The 20,732-nt window shown below is 42.0% G+C and overlaps 1 protein-coding gene across 1 annotated transcript in view; it reads right to left on the bottom strand.

Moving 5' to 3' along the window:
• LOC139407430 (protein tyrosine kinase 2 beta, b) overlaps nucleotides 1-20,248 on the bottom strand; it is a 46,265-nt gene extending 26,017 nt beyond the window's left edge. The window contains exons 1-9 of the mRNA XM_071151215.1: nucleotides 20,128-20,248; nucleotides 9,402-9,644; nucleotides 8,314-8,492; nucleotides 7,886-7,973; nucleotides 2,660-2,739; nucleotides 2,471-2,533; nucleotides 2,288-2,342; nucleotides 1,616-1,756; nucleotides 681-755 (exon numbers count right to left, since the gene is read on the bottom strand). Coding sequence (XP_071007316.1) covers nucleotides 681-755; nucleotides 1,616-1,756; nucleotides 2,288-2,342; nucleotides 2,471-2,533; nucleotides 2,660-2,739; nucleotides 7,886-7,973; nucleotides 8,314-8,492; nucleotides 9,402-9,602 — 882 coding nt within the window. The 5' untranslated portion in view covers nucleotides 9,603-9,644; nucleotides 20,128-20,248. The remainder of the gene's footprint in view (nucleotides 1-680; nucleotides 756-1,615; nucleotides 1,757-2,287; nucleotides 2,343-2,470; nucleotides 2,534-2,659; nucleotides 2,740-7,885; nucleotides 7,974-8,313; nucleotides 8,493-9,401; nucleotides 9,645-20,127) is intronic.
• Between the last annotated feature and the right edge of the window lie 484 nt (nucleotides 20,249-20,732).

The raw sequence follows: 20,732 nt of genomic DNA, 5'->3' as shown, positions 1-20,732 counted from the left end.
AACCAAGATTGAACTCTTTGGCCCGAATGCCAAGCGTCACGCCAACACACTGACACTGACTCAACTCCAGCCACTTTAATAATGGGAATTGATGGGAAATGTAAATATATCACTAGCCACTTTAAACAATGCTACCTTATATAATGTTACTTACCCTACATTATTCATCTCATATGCATACGTATATACTGTAATCTATATCATCGACTGCATCCTTATGTAATACATGTATCACTAGCCACTTTAACTATGCCACTTTGTTTACATACTCACCTCATGTATATACTGTACTCGATACCATCTACTGTATCCTGCCTATGCTGCTCTGTACCATCACTCATTCATATATCCTTATGTACATATTCTTTATCCCCTTACACTGTGTATAAGACAGTAGTTTTGGAATTGTTAGATTACTTGTTGGTTATTACTGCATTGTCGGAACTAGAAGCACAAGCATTTCACTACACTCGCATTAACATCTGCTAACCATGTGTATGTGACAAATAAAATTTGATTTGATTTGATTTTAAAAAACAATTTAATCCATTTTAGAATAAGAGTGTAACATAACAAAATGTAGAAAATTCAAGGGGTCTGAATACTTTCCGAATGCCCTGTAAACAGTTAACACCACTGAATCTTTCTGGGTTAGTGTATACAGTTAACACCCTGCTTACCGCTGAGTCTTTATGTGTGCGTTGGCGAATGCCCCTGGCTCCTATCACCAGCTCTACTGACAGACTCCAGCCTTGCTGTGGACAAACAGTGGGGTTGCAAGTTAACTTTAATTTCCTGACAAACCTCAGACTGTAATTGTAGATTCTTGTAACCCCACTAAAAAACGTCAGCAGTTACAAACGAATTAGGAAAGTCCACACTTGCATTTGCAGTGCATTTGAGGTCAGGTATTTGCAGTGAGGTCAGGTATTTGCAGTGAGGTCAGGTATTTACAGTGAGGTCAGGTATTTACAGTGAGGTCAGGTATTTACAGTGAGGTCAGGTATTTACAGTGCATTTGAGGTCAGGTATTTGCAGTGAGGTCAGGTATTTACATTGAGGTCAGGTATTTGCAGTGAGGTCAGGTATTTACAGTGCATTTGAGGTCAGGTATTTACAGTGAGGTCAGGTATTTACAGTGAGGTCAGGTATTTACAGTGCATTTGAGGTCAGGTATTTACAGTGAGGTCAGGTATTTACAGTGCATTTGAGGTCAGGTATTTGCAGTGAGGTCAGGTATTTGCAGTGAGATCAGGTATTTGCACTGAGGTCAGGTATTTGCAGTGAGGTCAGGTATTTGCAGTGACATCAGGTATTTGCAGTGAGGTCAGGTATTTGCAGTGAGCTCAGGTATTTGCAGTGAGGTCAGGTATTTGCAGTGAGGTCAGGTATTTGCAGTGAGGTCAGGTATTTGCAGTGAGGTCAGGTATTTGCAGTGAGGTCAGGTATTTGCAGTGAGGTCAGGTATTTGCAGTGAGGTCAGGTATTTGCAGTGAGGTCAGGTAATTTGCAGTGAGGTCAGGTATTTGCAGTGAGGTCAGGTATTTACAGTGCATTTGAGATCAGTTATTTGCAGTGCATCCTTGTTGTCTGTAAAGCCAGCAGCAACACTCACCACCAGTTCACAAGGGTAGACCTCTTCGCCGATGGTGATGAAGTCGGTGAGTGTCTGGAAGAAGCTAACCATACACTCATCCTCCTTCAGAGTAGCGTACTGCTGGAACGTCTGCTGGATCATCTTACGAAGATGACGAGACTGGGACAGAACATCACAACATTATATTAATAAAACTAATTGTTTCTGTTAGTAATAGTGACCCTAACCCCCCCCCCCCCCCCCCACCCCTTCTTTCAGAGTAAGGTATTGCTGGAAAGTCTACTGTATCAGGTTACGAAGATGACGAGACTGGGACAGACCACAGCAACATTATATTAATAAAACTAATTGTTTCTGTTAGTAATAGTGACCCTAACCCCCTCCCACCCCTCTTTCTTTCAGAGTAAGGTACTGCTGGAAAGTCTACGGGATCAGGTTACGAAGATGACAAGACTGAGACAGACCACAGCAACATTAGATAACACTTTCATAACCCTACGTCACACGGTGGACAAATACATTTTTGAGGAGGGTAAACAACACTGCTTAGCGTAGAAAATGATCAGAAATGATCCCTGTTGACGTAAAAGTGAAGTAGGCTCATTTACAACCTAATTTATACTCGTAGAAACTTCCAATAATATTTTAAACGATCGTGCGGATATCCCCCCCAAAAATGTATAAATGTACCTTCATGCTGTCAATGAGCTCTTGTGGGAAGAACAGGTTCAGCCCCACGTCCTTCCTTCATTGGAGAGACCAGTTAGAATCAAACAATCAATCAATCAAATGTGTTTTTTTTTTTTTAAGTCATAGAAGTGAAGGTTAGTAAGGAGAAGAAGAAAAAGAAGCACGACAAACGTACATACTTACTCTAACACTTCGAAGTTGGACTTTTTCTCCAGGCCTTTAGCATTCATGTCTTTATAGAACCTCCTGAAGGCGAAGCAGAAGAGACAGCACAAACATGACGTGCCGAACGAAGCTCTATACGGACCAAGCCAACTGTCATGTGTTGACGCTGTCTAATACAATATCCAGAAGGGAATACCACAACCTCACCTGATCTCCAGACATCCCAGCTGCAGGGCCATTCCATCACTGACTTTACTGGCATGGTACTGCATGTAGTCACTACGCACCTGACACAGGCAAATACCGAGAGAACACATTCAATCTTAGCTGTATGTAATCACTACGCATCTACAGTATTCACACAAGCACCAGACATCAGCGAGTTGTCTTGGATGATGAAGATCTGAAAAGCATTAATGTGTTCTTTACAGAGAGAATACAATTTTTCTCCCCATAGAGTAGTAATGTGTTCTCTCCACGGAGAAGTAATGTGTTCTCTCCACGGAGTAGTAATGTGTTCTATCCACGGAGTAGTAATGTGTTCTATCCACGGAGTAGTAATGTGTTCTCTTCACGGAGTAGTAATGTGTTCTCTCCATAGAGTAGTAATGTGTTCTCTTCACGGAGTAGTAATGTGTTCTCTCCACGGAGTAGTAATGTGTTCTATCCACGGAGTAGTAATGTGTTCTATCCACGGAGTAGTAATGTGTTCTATCCATGAAGTAGTAATGTGTTCTCTTCACGGAGTAGTAATGTGTTCTATCCACGGAGTAGTAATGTGTTCTCTTCACGGAGTAGTAATGTGTTCTATCCACGGAGTAGTAATCCGTTCTATCCACGGAGTAGTAATGTGTTCTCTCCACGGAGTAGTAATGTGTTCTATCCACGGAGTAGTAATGTGTTCTCTCCACGGAGTATTAATGTGTTCTCTCCACGGAGTAGTAATGTGTTCTCTTCACGGAGTAGTAATGTGTTCTCTTCACGGAGTAGTAATGTGTTCTATCCACGGAGTAGTAATGTGTTCTATCCACGGAGTAGTAATGTGTTCTCTCCACGGAGTAGTAATGTGTTCTATCCACGGAGTAGTAATGTGTTCTCTCCACGGAGTAGTAATGTGTTCTATCCACGGAGTAGTAATGTGTTCTCCCCATATAGTAGTAATGTGTTCTCCCCATAGAGTAGTAATGTGTTCTCCCCATAGAGTAGTAATGTGTTCTCTCCATACAGTATTAATGTGTTCTCTACATAGTCAGAGTAGTAATGTGTTCTCTCCATAGAGTAGTAATGTGTTCTTTACAGAGAGAATGCTATTTTTCTTCCCATAGAGTAGTAATGTGTTCTCTCCATGAAGTATTAATGTGTTCTCCCCATAGAGTAGTAATGTGTTCTCTCCACGGAGTATTAATGTGTTCTCTCCATAGAGTAGTAATGTGTTCTTTACAGAGAGAATGCTATTTTTCTTCCCATAGAGTAGTAATGTGTTCTCTCCATAGAGTAGTAAAGTGTTCTCTTCACGGAGTAGTAATGTGTTCTCTTCACGGAGTAGTAATGTGTTCTCTCCATAGAGTAGTAATGTGTTCTCTTCACGGAGTAGTAATGTGTTCTCTCCACGGAGTAGTAATGTGTTCTATCCACGGAGTAGTAATGTGTTCTATCCATGGAGTAGTAATGTGTTCTATCCACGGAGTAGTAATGTGTTCTCTTCACGGAGTAGTAATGTGTTCTATCCACGGAGTAGTAATGTGTTCTCTTCACGGAGTAGTAATGTGTTCTATCCACGGAGTAGTAAAGTGTTCTCTCCACGGAGTAGTAATGTGTTCTCTCCACGGAGTAGTAATGTGTTCTCCCCATAGAGTAGTAATGTGTTCTCTCCACGGAGTAGTAAAGTGTTCTCTCCACGGAGTAGTAATGTGTTCTCTCCATAGAGTAGTAATGTGTTCTCTCCATAGAGTAGTAATGTGTTCTCTCCATAGAGTAGTAATGTGTTCTCTCCATAGAGTAGTAATGTGTTCTCTCCACGGAGTAGTAAAGTGTTCTCTCCACGGAGTAGTAATGTGTTCTATCCACGGAGTAGTAATGTGTTCTCTTCACGGAGTAGTAATGTGTTCTCTCCACGGAGTAGTAATGTGTTCTCTCCACGGAGTAGTAATGTGTTCTCTCCACGGAGTAGTAATGTGTTCTCTTCACGGAGTAGTAATGTGTTCTCTCCATAGAGTAGTAATGTGTTCTCTCCATAGAGTAGTAAAGTGTTCTCTCCACGGAGTAGTAATGTGTTCTCTCCATAGAGTAGTAATGTGTTCTCTCCATAGAGTAGTAACGTTTTCTCTCCATAGAGTAGTAATGTGTTCTCTCCACGGAGTAGTAATGTGTTCTCTCCACGGAGTAGTAATGTGTTCTCTCCACGGAGTAGTAATGTGTTCTATCCACGGAGTAGTAATGTGTTCTCTCCACGGAGTATTAATGTGTTCTCTCCACGGAGTAGTAATGTGTTCTCTCCACGGAGTAGTAATGTGTTCTCTCCACGGAGTAGTAAAGTGTTCTCTCCACGGAGTAGTAATGTGTTCTCTCCATAGAGTAGTAATGTGTTCTCTCCACGGAGTAGTAATGTGTTCTCTCCACGGAGTAGTAATGTGTTCTCTTCACGGAGTAGTAATGTGTTCTCTCCACGGAGTAGTAATGTGTTCTCTCCACGGAGTAGTAATGTGTTCTCTCCACGGAGTAGTAATGTGTTCTCTTCACGGAGTAGTAATGTGTTCTCTCCATAGAGTAGTAATGTGTTCTCTCCATAGAGTAGTAAAGTGATCTCTCCACGGAGTATTAATGTGTTCTCTCCACGGAGTAGTAATGTGTTCTATCCACAGAGTAGTAATGTGTTCTCCCCATATAGTAGTAATGTGTTCTCCCCATAGAGTAGTAATGTGTTCTCCCCATAGAGTAGTAATGTGTTCTCTCCATACAGTATTAATGTGTTCTCTACATAGTCAGAGTAGTAATGTGTTCTCTCCATAGAGTAGTAATGTGTTCTTTACAGAGAGAATGCTATTTTTCTTCCCATAGAGTAGTAATGTGTTCTCTCCACGGAGTATTAATGTGTTCTCCCCATAGAGTAGTAATGTGTTCTCTCCACGGAGTATTAATGTGTTCTCTCCACAGAGTAGTAATGTGTTCTTTACAGAGAGAATGCTATTTTTCTTCCCATAGAGTAGTAATGTGTTCTCTACATAGAGTAGTAATGTGTTCTCTCCATAGAGTAGTAAAGTGTTCTCTCCACGGAGTAGTAATGTGTTCTCTCCATAGAGTAGTAATGTGTTCTCTCCATAGAGTAGTAATGTGTTCTCTCCACGGAGTATTAATGTGTTCTCTCCACGGAGTAGTAATGTGTTCTCTCTACGGAGTAGTAATGTGTTCTCCCCATATAGTAGTAATGTGTTCTCCCCATAGAGTAGTAATGTGTTCTCCCCATAGAGTAGTAATGTGTTCTCTCCATACAGTATTAATGTGTTCTCTACATAGTCAGAGTAGTAATGTGTTCTCTACATAGTCAGAGTAGTAATGTGTTCTCTCCATAGAGTAGTAATGTGTTCTTTACAGAGAGAATGCTATTTTTCTTCCCATAGAGTAGTAATGTGTTCTCTCCACGGAGTATTAATGTGTTCTCCCCATAGAGTAGTAATGTGTTCTCTCCACGGAGTATTAATGTGTTCTCTCCACGGAGTAGTAATGTGTTCTCTCCACGGAGTAGTAATGTGTTCTCCCCACAGAGTAGTAAAGTGTTCTCTCCACGGAGTAGTAATGTGTTCTCTCCACGGAGTAGTAAAGTGTTCTCTCCACGGAGTAGTAATGTGTTCTCTCCACGGAGTAGTAATGTGTTCTCCCCATAGAGTAGTAATGTGTTCTCCCCATAGAGTAGTAATGTGTTCTCTCCATAGAGTAGTAATGTGTTCTCTCCATAGAGTAGTAATGTGTTCTCTCCATAGAGTAGTAAAGTGTTCTCTCCACGGAGTAGTAATGTGTTCTCTCCATAGAGTAGTAATGTATTCTCTCCATAGAGTAGTAATGTGTTCTCTCCATAGAGTAGTAATGTGTTCTCTCCACGGAGTATTAATGTGTTCTCTCCACGGAGTAGTAATGTGTTCTCTCCACGGAGTAGTAATGTGTTCTATCCACGGAGTAGTAATGTGTTCTCCCCATATAGTAGTAATGTGTTCTCCCCATAGAGTAGTAATGTGTTCTCCCCATAGAGTAGTAATGGGTTCTCTCCATACAGTATTAATGTGTTCTCTACATAGTCAGAGTAGTAATGTGTTCTCTCCATAGAGTAGTAATGTGTTCTTTACAGAGAGAATGCTATTTTTCTTCCCATAGAGTAGTAATGTGTTCTCTCCACGGAGTATTAATGTGTTCTCTCCATAGAGTAGTAATGTGTTCTTTACAGAGAGAATGCTATTTTTCTTCCCATAGAGTAGTAATGTGTTCTCTCCATAGAGTAGTAATGTGTTCTTTACAGAGAGAATGCTATTTTTCTTCCCATAGAGTAGTAATGTGTTCTCTCCATACAGTATTAATGTGTTCTCTACATAGTCAGAGTAGTAATGTGTTCTCTCCATAGAGTAGTAATGTGTTCTTTACAGAGAGAATGCTATTTTTCTTCCCATAGAGTAGTAATGTGTTCTCTCCATAGAGTAGTAATGTGTTCTCTCCACGGAGTATTAATGTGTTCTCCCCATAGAGTAGTAATGTGTTCTCTCCATAGAGAAGTAATGTGTTCTCTACATAGTCAGAGTAGTAATGTGTTCTCTCCATAGAGAAGTAATGTGTTCTCTACATAGTCAGAGTAGTAATGTGTTCTCTACATAGAGAAGTAATGTGTTCTCTACATAGTCAGAGTAGTAATGTGTTCTCTACATAGTCAGAGTAATAATGTGTTCTCTACATAGTCAGAGTAGTAATGTGTTCTCTACATAGTCAGAGTAGTAATGTGTTCTCTACATACAGTAGTAATGTGTTCTCTACATAGTCAGAGTAATAATGTGTTCTCTACATAGTCAGAGTAGTAATGTGTTCTCTACATAGTCAGAGTAGTAATGTGTTCTCTACATAGTCAGAGTAGTAATGTGTTCTCTACATAGTCAGAGTAGTAATGTGTTCTCTACATAGTCAGAGTAGTAATGTGTTCTCTACATAGTCAGAGTAGTAATGTGTTCTCTACATAGTCAGAGTAATAATGTGTTCTCTACATAGTCAGAGTAGTAATGTGTTCTCTACATAGTCAGAGTAGTAATGTGTTCTCTCCATACAGTATTAATGTGTTCTCTACATAGTCAGAGTAGTAATGTGTTCTCTACATAGTCAGAGTAGTAATGTGTTCTCTACATAGTCAGAGTAGTAATGTGTTCTCTACATAGTCAGAGTAGTGCTTACTGCCTACTGTACCTGTTGATAGAAATACAGAAATGTGGTTCTGTCTTCTTTAAACTTTTCCAGGAAGTTGACTGGAATGTAGCGGACTCTCAGGTCATACCTGGGGAGAGATGAACATCCTACTGCTTTAGAGCAGGAGGCTTCAACAGGACCCCAATTGTCAATACAATCATATTTTTCTGAACATTGCTCCTGACTAGTTGAATAAAGGTTAAATAAATAAAATTAACTACTTCCTCTTCCTCAACCTGGCCCACGACTCAAATGGCTCTGTATATTACCCATCATGCTTTCTCTCACCCCCACCTCCTCCTCCACCCTCCGCTCACCCCCACTTCCTACACCCTCACCTCCTCCTCTACCATCCTCTCTCCTCCTCCTCCACCTCACCCCTCTCTCTCCCCCACCTCCCCTCCCTCCTCTCCCCCCCCTCCTCTCACCTCCACTCTGCCTCCACGTGATGACTCTCATAGCGTTGCTCCACCTCCCCCACGGTCAGGTCTGGATGGAGCCAGTGGAGCTCGTCTGACTTGAGGTGCTTCAGCAGCAGACCATAGCAGCCTTTATACTGGATGTTAGGGCCCAGTCTACCACTGGTCAGGATAGACTGGACTACAGCCTGGAGGAGAGAGACCAGTATGGAGTCAGTCTGAGTTAAAAGGATACCACTGGTCAGGATAGACTGGACTATAGCCTGGAGGAGAGAGACCAGTATGGAGATAGTCACAGTTACTAAAATGATACCACTGGTCAGGATAGACTGGACTACAGCCTGGAGGAGAGAGACCAGTATGGAGACCGTCACAGTTAAAATGATACCACTGGTCAGGACAGACTGGACTACAGCCTGGAGGAGAGAGACCAGTGTGGAGACCGTCACAGTTATTAAAATGATACCACTGGTCAGGATAGACTGGACTACAGCCTGGAGGAGAGAGACCAGTATGGAGACCGTCACAGTTACTAAAATGATACCACTGGTCAGGACAGACTGGACTACAGCCTGGAGGAGAGAGACCAGTATGGAGACCGTCACAGTTAAAATGATACCACTGGTCAGGATAGACTGGACTATAGCCTGGAGGAGAGAGACCAGTATGGAGACCGTCACAGTTAAAATGATACGACTGGTCAGGACAGACTGGACTACAGCCTGGAGGAGAGAGACCAGTATGGAGACCGTCACAGTTAAAATGATACCACTGGTCAGGACAGACTGGACTACAGCCTGGAGGAGAGAGACCAGTACGGAGACCGTCACAGCTTGAATTTGGGTGCCTAGTCTGCGAAGCTATATAGTTGGTTTAAAGTAGTGTAATCTTACAATGTTACAACTAAATAAACTAACAGAATTCACAATAAATAAAATGATATGTCTTATTACAAATATAAATAAATACAAGAATAATATAATAAGATAAACATTCAGGATGCGTTCCAAATAGCACTCTATTCATTGTAGTGGAGAACTTCTCAAAAGGTCGTGTTCCTTTTGGAATGCAGTCTCAATATCTAGACAATCCCTCACCCTGATCTGCCAGGAGCTGTCACACTTGACCAGCTTGAAGTTCTTCCCCAGGGTGTTGTTGTTGGTGGAGAAACAAACTTTAAGGATCTTAGTAGGTCCTCCCTCCCCGCTGAAGGGGCTCTGTTGTGGGCCGTCGTTGTGGCCGGGGCTGGGTAGCCTCCAGGACAGGGTGGTAGTGTCTCCCTGCATCACCTCGTACATTATCAGGGCAGAGAGGAGGACAACGTCATACTGTCATCATACCTGCGGAGAGGGAGAGAAAAGGAGGGGGGGGAGAGAGAGAGAGGGGGAGAGAGACCGAGAGAGAGAGAGGGGAGAGAGGGAGAGAGAGAGAGAGAGGGGAGAGAGAGAGAGAGAGAGAGAGAGAGAGAGGGGGGGGGGAGAGAGAGAGAGAGAGAGAGAGGGGGAGAGAGAGAGAGAGAGAGGGGGGGGGGGGAAGAGAGAGAGGAGGAGAGAGAGAGAGGGGAGAGAGAGAGAGAGAGGGGGAGAGAGACCGAGAGAGAGAGAGAGGGGGAGAGAGACCAAGAGAGAGAGGGAGGAGAGAGACCGAGAGAGAGAGGGGGGGGAGAGAGACCGAGAGAGAGAGAGAGGCGGAGAGAGACCGAGAGAGAGAGAGGTGGAGAGAGTATGTGGGGACAGATGCACAGTTACCATGACAGTTTCTCTTTAAGAGATACATTTAGTCGAACCCTTGCAGCGGGTATGGCGTAGCGTTTGAACAAACACTCAGTTTATTAGGTATGGATCGCTCCTACAGACTGTGAGTCATGTGGTGTCTTGCTATATAAAGCAGGCTGGCAGACAGGCATCGAGGCATTCAGTTACTGTTGGACTGAACGTTAGACTGGACCTAAGCAACTTTGAGCGTGGTATGATCGTCGGTACCTTGCGCGCCAAGTTCTAGTATCTCAGAAACGGCCGGCCTCCTGAGATTTCCACCCACAACAGTATCTAAGGTTTACAAACAAACAAAAACATCCAGTCAGCTTCAGTCCTGTGGTTGAAAACTGCTCGTTGATGAGAGGTTGAAGGAGAAGGAGAAGTATTGTGCAAGCTAACAAGTTGGCCATAAACAGACAAATAACAGCGCAGTACAACAGTAGCGTACAGAACGGCATCTCGGAACGCACAACTCGTCGGTCCTTGTCAGGGATATTGCAGCAGACGACTACATTGGGTTCCACTTCTATCAGCTGGTGGCTCCAGTGGGAACGCGATCACCAACACTGGACAACTGAGGACTGGAAAAACACTGCCTGGTCCAACGAATCCCAGTTCCTGTTGCATCATGCTGTTGGCAGAGTCAGGATTTGGCGTAAGCAGTATGAGTCCATGGCCCCGTCCAGGCTGGTGTCATCGGTACAGGCTGGTGGTGTAATGGTGTGGGGAACGTTTTCCTGGCACAGATTAGGTCCCTTGATACTAATTGAGCATCGTTTCAACGCACCAAAAAGTTCAGGTTGTTTGGACACACCCATTCAAATGTTTTTCTTTATTTTTTAAATTTTCTACATTGTAGAATAATAATGAAGACATCAAAACTATGAAATAACACATATGGAATCATGTAGTAACCAAAAAAAGTGTTAAACAAATCTAAATACAGTGCCTTGCGAAAGTATTCGGCCCCCTTGAACTTTGCGACCTTTTGCCACATTTCAGGCTTCAAACATAAAGATATAAAACTGTATTTTTTTGTGAAGAATCAACAACAAGTGGGACACAATCATGAAGTGGAACAACATTTATTGGATATTTCAAACTTTTTTAACAAATCAAAAACTGAAAAATTGGGCGTGCAAAATTATTCAGCCCCCTTAAGTTAATACTTTGTAGCGCCACCTTTTGCTGCGTTTACAGCTGTAAGTCGCTTGGGGTATGTCTCTATCAGTTTTGCACATCGAGAGACTGACATTTTTTCCCATTCCTCCTTGCAAAACAGCTCGAGCTCAGTGAGGTTGGATGGAGAGCATTTGTGAACAGCAGTTTTCAGTTCTTTCCACAGATTCTCGATTGGATTCAGGTCTGGACTTTGACTTGGCCATTCTAACACCTGGATATGTTTATTTTTGAACCATTCCATTGTAGATTTTGCTTTATGTTTTGGATCATTGTCTTGTTGGAAGACAAATCTCCGTCCCAGTCTCAGGTCTTTTGCAGACTCCATCAGGGTTTCTTCCAGAATGGTCCTGTATTTGGCTCCATCCATCTTCCCATCAATTTGAACCATCTTCCCTGTCCCTGCTGAAGAAAAGCAGGCCCAAACCATGATGCTGCCACCACCATGTTTGACAGTGGGGATGGTGTGTTCAGCTGTGTTGCTTTTACGCCAAACATAACGTTTTGCATTGTTGCCAAAAAGTTCAATTTTGGTTTCATCTGACCAGAGCACCTTCTTCCACATGTTTGGTGTGTCTCCCAGGTGGCTTGTGGCAAACTTTAAACAACACTTTTTATGGATATCTTTAAGAAATGGCTTTCTTGCCACTCTTCCATAAAGGCCAGATTTGTGCAATATACGACTGATTGTTGTCCTATGGACAGAGTCTCCCACCTCAGCTGTAGATCTCTGCAGTTCATCCAGAGTGATCATGGGCCTCTTGGCTACATCTCTGATCAGTCTTCTCCTTGTATGAGCTGAAAGTTTAGAGGGACGGCCAGGTCTTGGTAGATTTGCAGTGGTCTGATACTCCTTCCATTTCAATATTATCGTTTGCACAGTGCTCCTTGGGATGTTTAAAGCTTGGGAAATATTTTTGTATCCAAATCCGGCTTTAAACTTCTTCACAACAGTATCTCGGACCTGCCTGGTGTGTTCCTTGTTCTTCATGATGCTCTCTGCGCTTTTAACGGACCTCTGAGACTATCACAGTGCAGGTGCATTTATACGGAGACTTGATTACACACAGGTGGATTGTATTTATCATCATTAGTCATTTAGGTCAACATTGGATCATTCAGAGATCCTCACTGAACTTCTGGAGAGAGTTTGCTGCACTGAAAGTAAAGGGGCTGAATAATTTTGCACGCCCAATCTTTCAGTTTTTGATTTGTTAAAAAAGTTTGAAATATCCAATAAATGTCGTTCCACTTCATGATTGTGTCCCACTTGTTGTTGATTCTTCACAAAAAAATACAGTTTTATATCTTTATGTTTGAAGCCTGAAATGTGACAAAAGGTCGCAAAGTTCAAGGGGGCCGAATACTTTCGCAAGGCACTGTATATTTTATATTTGAGATTCTTCAAAGCTGCCTTGATGACAGCTTTGCACACTCTTGGCATTCTCTCAACCAGATTCATGAGGTAGTCACCTGGAATGAACTTCAATTAACAGTGTGTCTTGTTAAAAGTTAATTTGTGGAATTTCTTTCCATAATGAGTTTGAGCCAATCAGTTGTGTTGTGACAAGGTAATGGTGGTATACAGAAGATAGCCCTATTTGGTAAAAGACCAAGTCCATATTATGGCAAGAACAGCTCAAAAAAGCAAAGAGAAATTTAAGTCAAACCGGAAAATGTCAAGAACTTTAAAAGTTTCTTCAAGTGCAGTCGCAAAAAACCATCAGGCACTATGATGAAACTGGCTCTCATGAGGACCGCCACAGGAAAGGAAGACCCAGAGTTACCTCTGCTGCAGAGGATAAGTTCCTTAGAGTTACCAGTATCAGAAATTGCAGCGTAAATAAATGCTTCACAGAGTTCAAGTAACAGACACATCTCAACATCAACTGTTCAGAGGAGACTGTGTGAATCAGTCCTTCATGGTCCAATTGCTGCAAAGAAACCACTACTAAAGGACACCAATGAAAATAACAGACTTTCTTGGGCCAAGAAACACGAGCAATGGACATTAGACCGATGAGAATCTGTCCTTTGGTCTACAATGTAGAAAATAGTAACAAATAAATAAAAACCCTTGAATGAGTAGATGTTCGACTGGTACTATATATTCCAATAACAAGTTCTTGTCATTATTGGGGTATTGTGTGTAGATTTTAGAATAAGGCGGAAATAACGGAAAATAATTTGGAATAAGTCAAGGGGTCTTGTAAAGGTTTTCTTGAGGTGAAGGAGAGGCGGACCAAAACGCAGCGTGGTTATTATTCATGGTTCTTTAATATAGAAACTATACATGAATAAACTAACAAAACAAGAAATGTGAAAAACCAAAACAGCCCTATCTGGTGCAAACACAGAGACAGGAACAATCACCCACAAACACACAGTGAAACCCAGGCTACCTAAGTATGATTCTCAATCAGAGACAACTAATGACACCTGCCTCTGATTGAGAACCATACTAGGCCGAAACATAGAAATACCCAAATCATAGAAAAACAAACATAGACTGCCCACCCAACTCACGCCCTGACCATACTAAATAAATGCAAAACAAAGGAAATAAAGGTCAGAACGTGACAGGTCTGAATAATTTCGAAATGCACTGTATCTAGTAACAACACTACGCTGTGTACTGTGTAACAACAGATACGGTTCTGACTCACTTTAAAGTTGATTCACAGATCTGATCTACTGATAGAGCGGCAGGTAGCCTAGTGGTTAGAAGAGGCAGGTAGTCTAGTGGTTAGAAGAGGCAGGTAGTCTAGTGGTTAGAAGAGGCAGGTAGTCTAGTGGTTAGAGGAGGCAGGTAGTCTAGTGGTTAGAGGAGGCAGGTAGTCTAGTGGTTAGAGGAGGCAGGTAGTCTAGTGGTTAGAGGAGGCAGGTAGCCTAGTGGTTAGAGGAGGCAGGTAGTCTAGTGGTTAGAAGAGGCAGGTAGTCTAGTGGTTAGAGGAGGCAGGTAGTCTAGTGGTTAGAGGAGGCAGGTAGCCAAGTGGTTAGAGGAGGCAGGTAGTCTAGTGGTTAGAGGAGGCAGGTAGCCTAGTGGTTAGAGCGGCAGGTAGCCTAGTGGTTAGAGCGGCAGGTAGCCTAGTGGTTAGAGCGGCAGGTAGCCTAGTGGTTAGAGGAGGCAGGTAGCCTAGTGGTTAGAGGAGGCAGGTAGCCTAGTGGTTAGAGCGGCAGGTAGCCTAGTGGTTAGAGGAGGCAGGTAGCCTAGTGGTTAGAGGAGGCAGGTAGCCTAGTGGTTAGAGGAGGCAGGTAGTCTAGTGGTTAGAGGAGGCAGGTAGCCTAGTGGTTAGAGGAGGCAGGTAGCCTAGTGGTTAGAGGAGGCAGGTAGCCTAGTGGTTAAAGGAGGCAGGTAGCCTAGTGGTTAGAGCGGCAGGTAAACTAGTGGTTAGAGGAGTAAGTCAAGGGGTCTAGTCTAGTGGTTAGAGGAGGCAGGGAGCCTAGTGGTTAGAGGAGGGAGGTAGTCTAGTGGTTAGAGGAGTCAGGGAGCCTAGTGGTTAGAGGAGGCAGGTAGTCTAGTGGTTAGAGGAGGCAGGTAGCCTAGTGGTTAGAGGAGGCAGGTAGCCTAGTGGTTAGAGGAGGCAGGTAGCCTAGTGGTTAGAGCGGCAGGTAAACTAGTGGTTAGAGGAGGCAGGTAGTCTAGTGGTTAGAGGAGGCAGGTAGCCTAGTGGTTAGAGGAGGCAGGTAGCCTAGTGGTTAGAGGAGGCAGGTAGCCTGGTGGTTAGAGGCAGGTAGCCTGGTGGTTAGAGGAGGAAGGTAGCCTGGTGGTTGGAGGAGGCAGGTAGCCTGGTGAGTTTATGTGTACAGTATCTGTTAGATATTGACCGTAACAAACAATAACACATATGAAACAGTACCAACTTTGTCAGGGAAAGACACCACCTTGAAACCATGCAACCTTTAACAAACATTAAGGACAGAACTAACATTACACTGGCAGTAAGGACAGAACTAACATTACACTGTTAGGCAGTAAGGACAAAACTAACATTACACTAGCAGTAAGGACAGAACTAACATTACACTGTTAGGCAGTAAGGACAGAACTAACATTACACTGTTAGGCAGTAAGGACAGAACTAACATTACACTGGCAGTAAGGACAGAACTAACATTACACTGGCAGTAAGGACAGAACTAACATTACACTGGCAGTAAGGACAGAACTAACATTACACTGTTAGGCAGTAAGGACAGAACTAACATTACACTGTTAGGCAGTAAGGACAGAACTAACATTACACTGTTAGGCAGTAAGGACAGAACTAACATTACAATGCTAGGCAGTAAGGACAGAACTAACATTACAATGCTAGGCAGTAAGGACAGAACTAACATTACACTGGCAGTAAGGACAGAACTAACATTACACTGGCAGTAAGGACAGAACTAACATTACACTGTTAGGCAGTAAGGACAGAACTAACATTACAATGCTAGGCAGTAAGGACAGAACTAACATTACACTGTTAGGCAGTAAGGACAGAACTAACATTACACTGGCAGTAAGGACAGAACTAACATTACACTGGCAGTAAGGACAGAACTAACATTACACTGTTAGGCAGTAAGGACAGAACTAACATTACACTGGCAGTAAGGACAGAACTAACATTACACTGGCAGTAAGGACATAACTAACATTACACTGTTGGTAAGGACAGAACTAACATTACACTGTTAGGCAGTAAGGACAGAACTAACATTACACTGGCAGTAAGGACAGAACTAACATTACACTGGCAGTAAAGACAGAACTAACATTACACTGGCAGTAAGGACAGAACTAACATTACACTGGCAGTAAGGACATAACTAACATTACACTGGCAGTAAGGACAGAACTAACATTACACTGGCAGTAAGGATAGAACTAACATTACACTGGCAGTAAGGACAGAACTAACATTACACTGGCAGTAAGGACAGAACTAACATTACACTGGCAGTAAGGACAGAACTAACATTACACTGGCAGTAAGGACAGAACTAACATTACACTGGCAGTAAGGACAGGACTAACATTACACTGGCAGTAAGGACATAACTAACATTACACTGGCAGTAAGGACAGAACTAACATTACACTGGCAGTAAGGATAGAACTAACATTACACTGGCAGTAAGGACATAACTAACATTACACTGGCAGTAAGGACAGAACTAACATTACACTGGCAGTAAGGACATAACTAACATTACACTGGCAGTAAGGACATAACTAACATTACACTGGCAGTAAGGACAGAACTAACATTACACTGGCAGTAAGGACAGAATTAACATTACACTGGCAGTAAGGACAGAACTAACATTACACTGGCAGTAAGGACAGAACTAACATTACAGTGGCAGTAAGGGCAGAACTAACATTACACTGGCAGTAAGGACAGAACTAACATTACACTGGCAGTAAGGACAGAACTAACATTACACTGTTAGGCAGTAAGGTGTTGGGGAATAATCAGAATTGGTTGGTAACATAGATGTTTTATATTCATCATATGTTTGTAAGTTACTTCTCATCAGAATGTTATTTTTGTATAATACTGTGGCGGGGTTTGCAGTATCTGGTCTCTGTCAAGACTAAGTTGCTTGGGCCGGAGAGAGGGGAGAGGTCAAGCGTGTATCTCTTGGCTCCACAATGTCTGTGTGCCAGTCAGTGTGTCTCTGTGATCTTGTCAAGATAGGATGGATTTGCTATATGCCTGTTGATATGGAGGATTGGTTTATGGTTCTGAGTTTGAGAAAAAAACATAGTTTAGGAGACAAAGCTGAACAATAAATTATGCCTATGCTGTCTGGATATGTGTGTCTTTGCTATAAAGGATCTCAGTAACAATGTGTGAGGGACTCTCAGAGAATTCATTGATAGACACTGAATTGATCTGAGAGTCACAGGGTTGTGATAGAGCTCATATAATTAAAGATGGACTTTGTGATAACCAACTCTGACTTGTGTGTGGTTTGCTCTCATGATTTGGTAAATAGAGGAAATTTCCACGACACTTGTCAAAACATCTAACAAGAAATGGGAGACTGGGGGGGGGCTAAATGGTGCTGTCTGAAGAGATGGTTATAAATATGCAAATGATGTGATGGATGTTTGAGGAGTTTCAGAAGAGTCCAGCTGAGCTGAAGGCACTGAAGACAAGGTCCCCAATGGCCAGGAGTCTTAGTAGTTATCTTAATCTTAGGTCTTAGTAGTTATAAGGACGCTGGAGTCAGATGAGTAGAGTGAGGGAATTTAGATGTGCAAACGTGTCAGAACGATAACAAAGAGCCAGGACATGGAGAGATGTGTTGCTGAGCAGTGGAGTCGGTGGAGAGGTGGACGTGATGGTTTCCCTGGTTTTACGTTTGGATTGTAGGGAAGTTTTCGGTTTCCAGTGAAATAAGAGATCCAAGGGTAGAACGAACAACGATGTTCTGTTAAAGGTTTAATATTATTCAGACAATGTGGACAATGAGAAGTAGCATACAGCCTGTACTGCATCGGTCCTCAGCCTTCCTTCATACCATAACATCAGATAAGGACCCAGAGGGGAGAGAACACTATTTCTTCCCTCCCCCCTGCCAGCCCATCAGAATGCCTGCAAACAGATTGAGCCATAAAGGTAAGATAAGACCAAAATGGTGTACCGTTCAGCGTGGGCACTGAAGCTACAGAATTCTGAACATATTGAAGAGGGTTGACAGAGAGGCTATAAAGATGAACATTGCAATTTTAACCAACTATTCAGAGAGTTGGGCTCTAATATTGTCCTTTATGGGTGTGCAATGTGTGTCCCTGACCTGTGAACAATACAAAGTTGGTTTTAAGGTGACTAGGTCATGTGATCAGGGACCTATTGGAATTCTAAGTCAAACATTTAACAAATAAATTCAAGTAAAAGAAAATGTAACAATATTTCAGAAAACCAAAGGATGTGCGATGTGCATCCCTAACCCTTCCAACGTTGGTTCGAGGAGTCTAGGTCACATGGTCAAGTAGAAAATGTAACAATATTTCAGAAAACCAAAGGATGTGCGATGTGCATCCCTACCCTTCCAACGTTGGTACGAGGAGTCTAGGTCACATGGTCAAGTAGAAAATGTAACAATATTTCAGAAAACCAAAGGATGTGCGATGTGCATCCCTACCCTTCCAACGTTGATACGAGGAGTCTAGGTCACATGGTCAAGTAGAAAATGTAACAATATTTCAGAAAACCAAAGGATGTGCGATGTGCATCCCTACCCTTCCAACGTTGGTTCGAGGAGTCTAGGTCACATGGTCAAGTAGAAAATGTAACAATATTTCAGAAAACCAAAGGATGTGCGATGTGCATCCCTACCCTTCCAACGTTGGTACGAGGAGTCTAGGTCACATGGTCAAGGAGAAATTTAGTTGTAAGTGCTTTTTTATCAATAAAATTATTTTTATTAAATTGAATCATTTGATGAGAAAACTAAAGCATGTGAAACATGCCTTTCTATATAAGGAATAACAAACAGTTGAAATCAGGTTTTTAAGTCACGCGGTTGAAGAGCTATTGAAATTTGACATTTTCTAATATTTATATAAAATTGTGTAAGCACTTTATAGGAAAACCATGTGCGACGTGTGTCCCTAACCTGTGAACAATACAATGTTGGTTTATGCTGCGTAGGTCACATGGCCAAGGAGTTATTGAAATAAGTATTTTTTTAAAATATTAATAAAATTATACCAACATTTTTAACATATATATATATGCACACCCTTTGGTTTTCTCCTAAATTTATACCAACATTTTTAACACATATACATACATACATATATATATATATATATATATATACATACACCAACATATATATGTTAAAAATGTTGGTATAATTTTAGGAGAAAACCAAAGGGTGTGCAACTTTCCTCTCTATGTAAGAAATAATGGACAGTTGAAATTAGGTTGCTAAGTCACTTGGTGTAACGCTATTGGATTTTGAATATTGTGATCATGCACTTTGTTGACGGTCCCTAACTAGTTGCATTGACTTTGAGCGGGCTGCCTACAAGGTTGCCTTGTGATTATGAAGCTCGGGTCGGACTCGGGAAAATAAAACCTGTGCAATGTTGTACACATGTTTTCCTTCATAAAGAGACTGAACTGAGGTATATAGATCAAATCGTTCCCGAGCAATAGAAGTTTGAAGTTCCTGAATGTCTGGCCAATATCGAATCTCAAACCAACTTTACCGCGGTAATCCACCTCACTTGTCAAAACTAGAACCAAAACACAGATAGATAGATACACCCTGTATACTTGCCTATTCTATAAGAGAGTCAGTATAGCAAGAACACTTGTTTTGGAGTAGGTGGGGTTGCATACTGCAGCGTCATTTACCCAGGCGCTGCAAGTACGTGTCAACAATTTCACCTGCAGAGACTTGCAGTGATAATTGAGATTCTTCCAACTGAACTCAGGTAGCCAAATGCAATGGAAAGAAATTCCACACATTGTGCATATGTTGTTCAAGTTCAAATGCTTGAATCCAAAGGTATCTCATATATCTATAGCGGTGAAGGACTCGTGCCATTAAGACGTGTTAATCAATCTATTACATGAAGCACATGTTGTCCTCAGTCTTCATGTTTTGAACATTTAATTTGGAGACACGACATGACATATTTGTAAACTGCTAGAAATAATATGACGTTCACTGTATAATTTTACTGACTTCAAACGACTCTTGAATAGTATCGTTTTGCGTGTCCCGTAAACAATAATTAATAACTCAGATCACTTGAAAGACCTTGACGCAGCTAACGTCCCGTTGAGTCTCTTACACCTGAAGGCAAAGCCTACGTTTGACAGTTGTGAAAACACTTCTTAACATTGAGTTTTACGAATTTGCCTCTTACCTAATTTGAGAACTTGTCACCCCACAAGCATCTGCACGGAAAAGTTGATGTTGTATTTCTGGTAGATGCGCTATAGGCCTAGTCCTTTGGGTATTACCAGGTATTCCCTCGAAGAAGAAGTGTATGTAGAGCAGGAAGGTGTTTGCTCAAGCCACTCCCTTGTCGGTAGGATACTTCCTTATTTCTGTGGTATTACAATTTATATTGTGTTTTGTGCAAGTAATAGCTATGTTATAAACTACATTTGTGAATATATATATTTTTATTTTTTTATTTTTTTTATTTGGGTTCAAAACGTTTATATTCTCTATAGGCCTACACACTATAGTGTCTTAAGAGTGGGCATGCATAAACTATTCAAAACGTATAGTATAGTGGAATAAAGTGTGTGTCCAATGTGTTTGCCAGAGAAATGGCTATGTATGGTGTTGAAATACTAGATACATTTACCACACGTTACCACGTCTTCTGTAGGCCTACTCAGGTTAGGTTGAATGTTTTAGGAGGCAGAGTTTTTGCAGGTGCAGTATTTCCACAGCGAGGAGTATTGCAATCCACCCTTGGGTCGCCTAATAACTAATAAAGAACACTAGAGGGCGCCATAG

The sequence above is a fragment of the Oncorhynchus clarkii genome, chromosome 4, assembly GCF_045791955.1.
Source record: "Oncorhynchus clarkii lewisi isolate Uvic-CL-2024 chromosome 4, UVic_Ocla_1.0, whole genome shotgun sequence".
NCBI lineage: Eukaryota > Metazoa > Chordata > Actinopteri > Salmoniformes > Salmonidae > Oncorhynchus > Oncorhynchus clarkii.
This window is presented reverse-complemented; position numbering and strand designations above follow the sequence as displayed.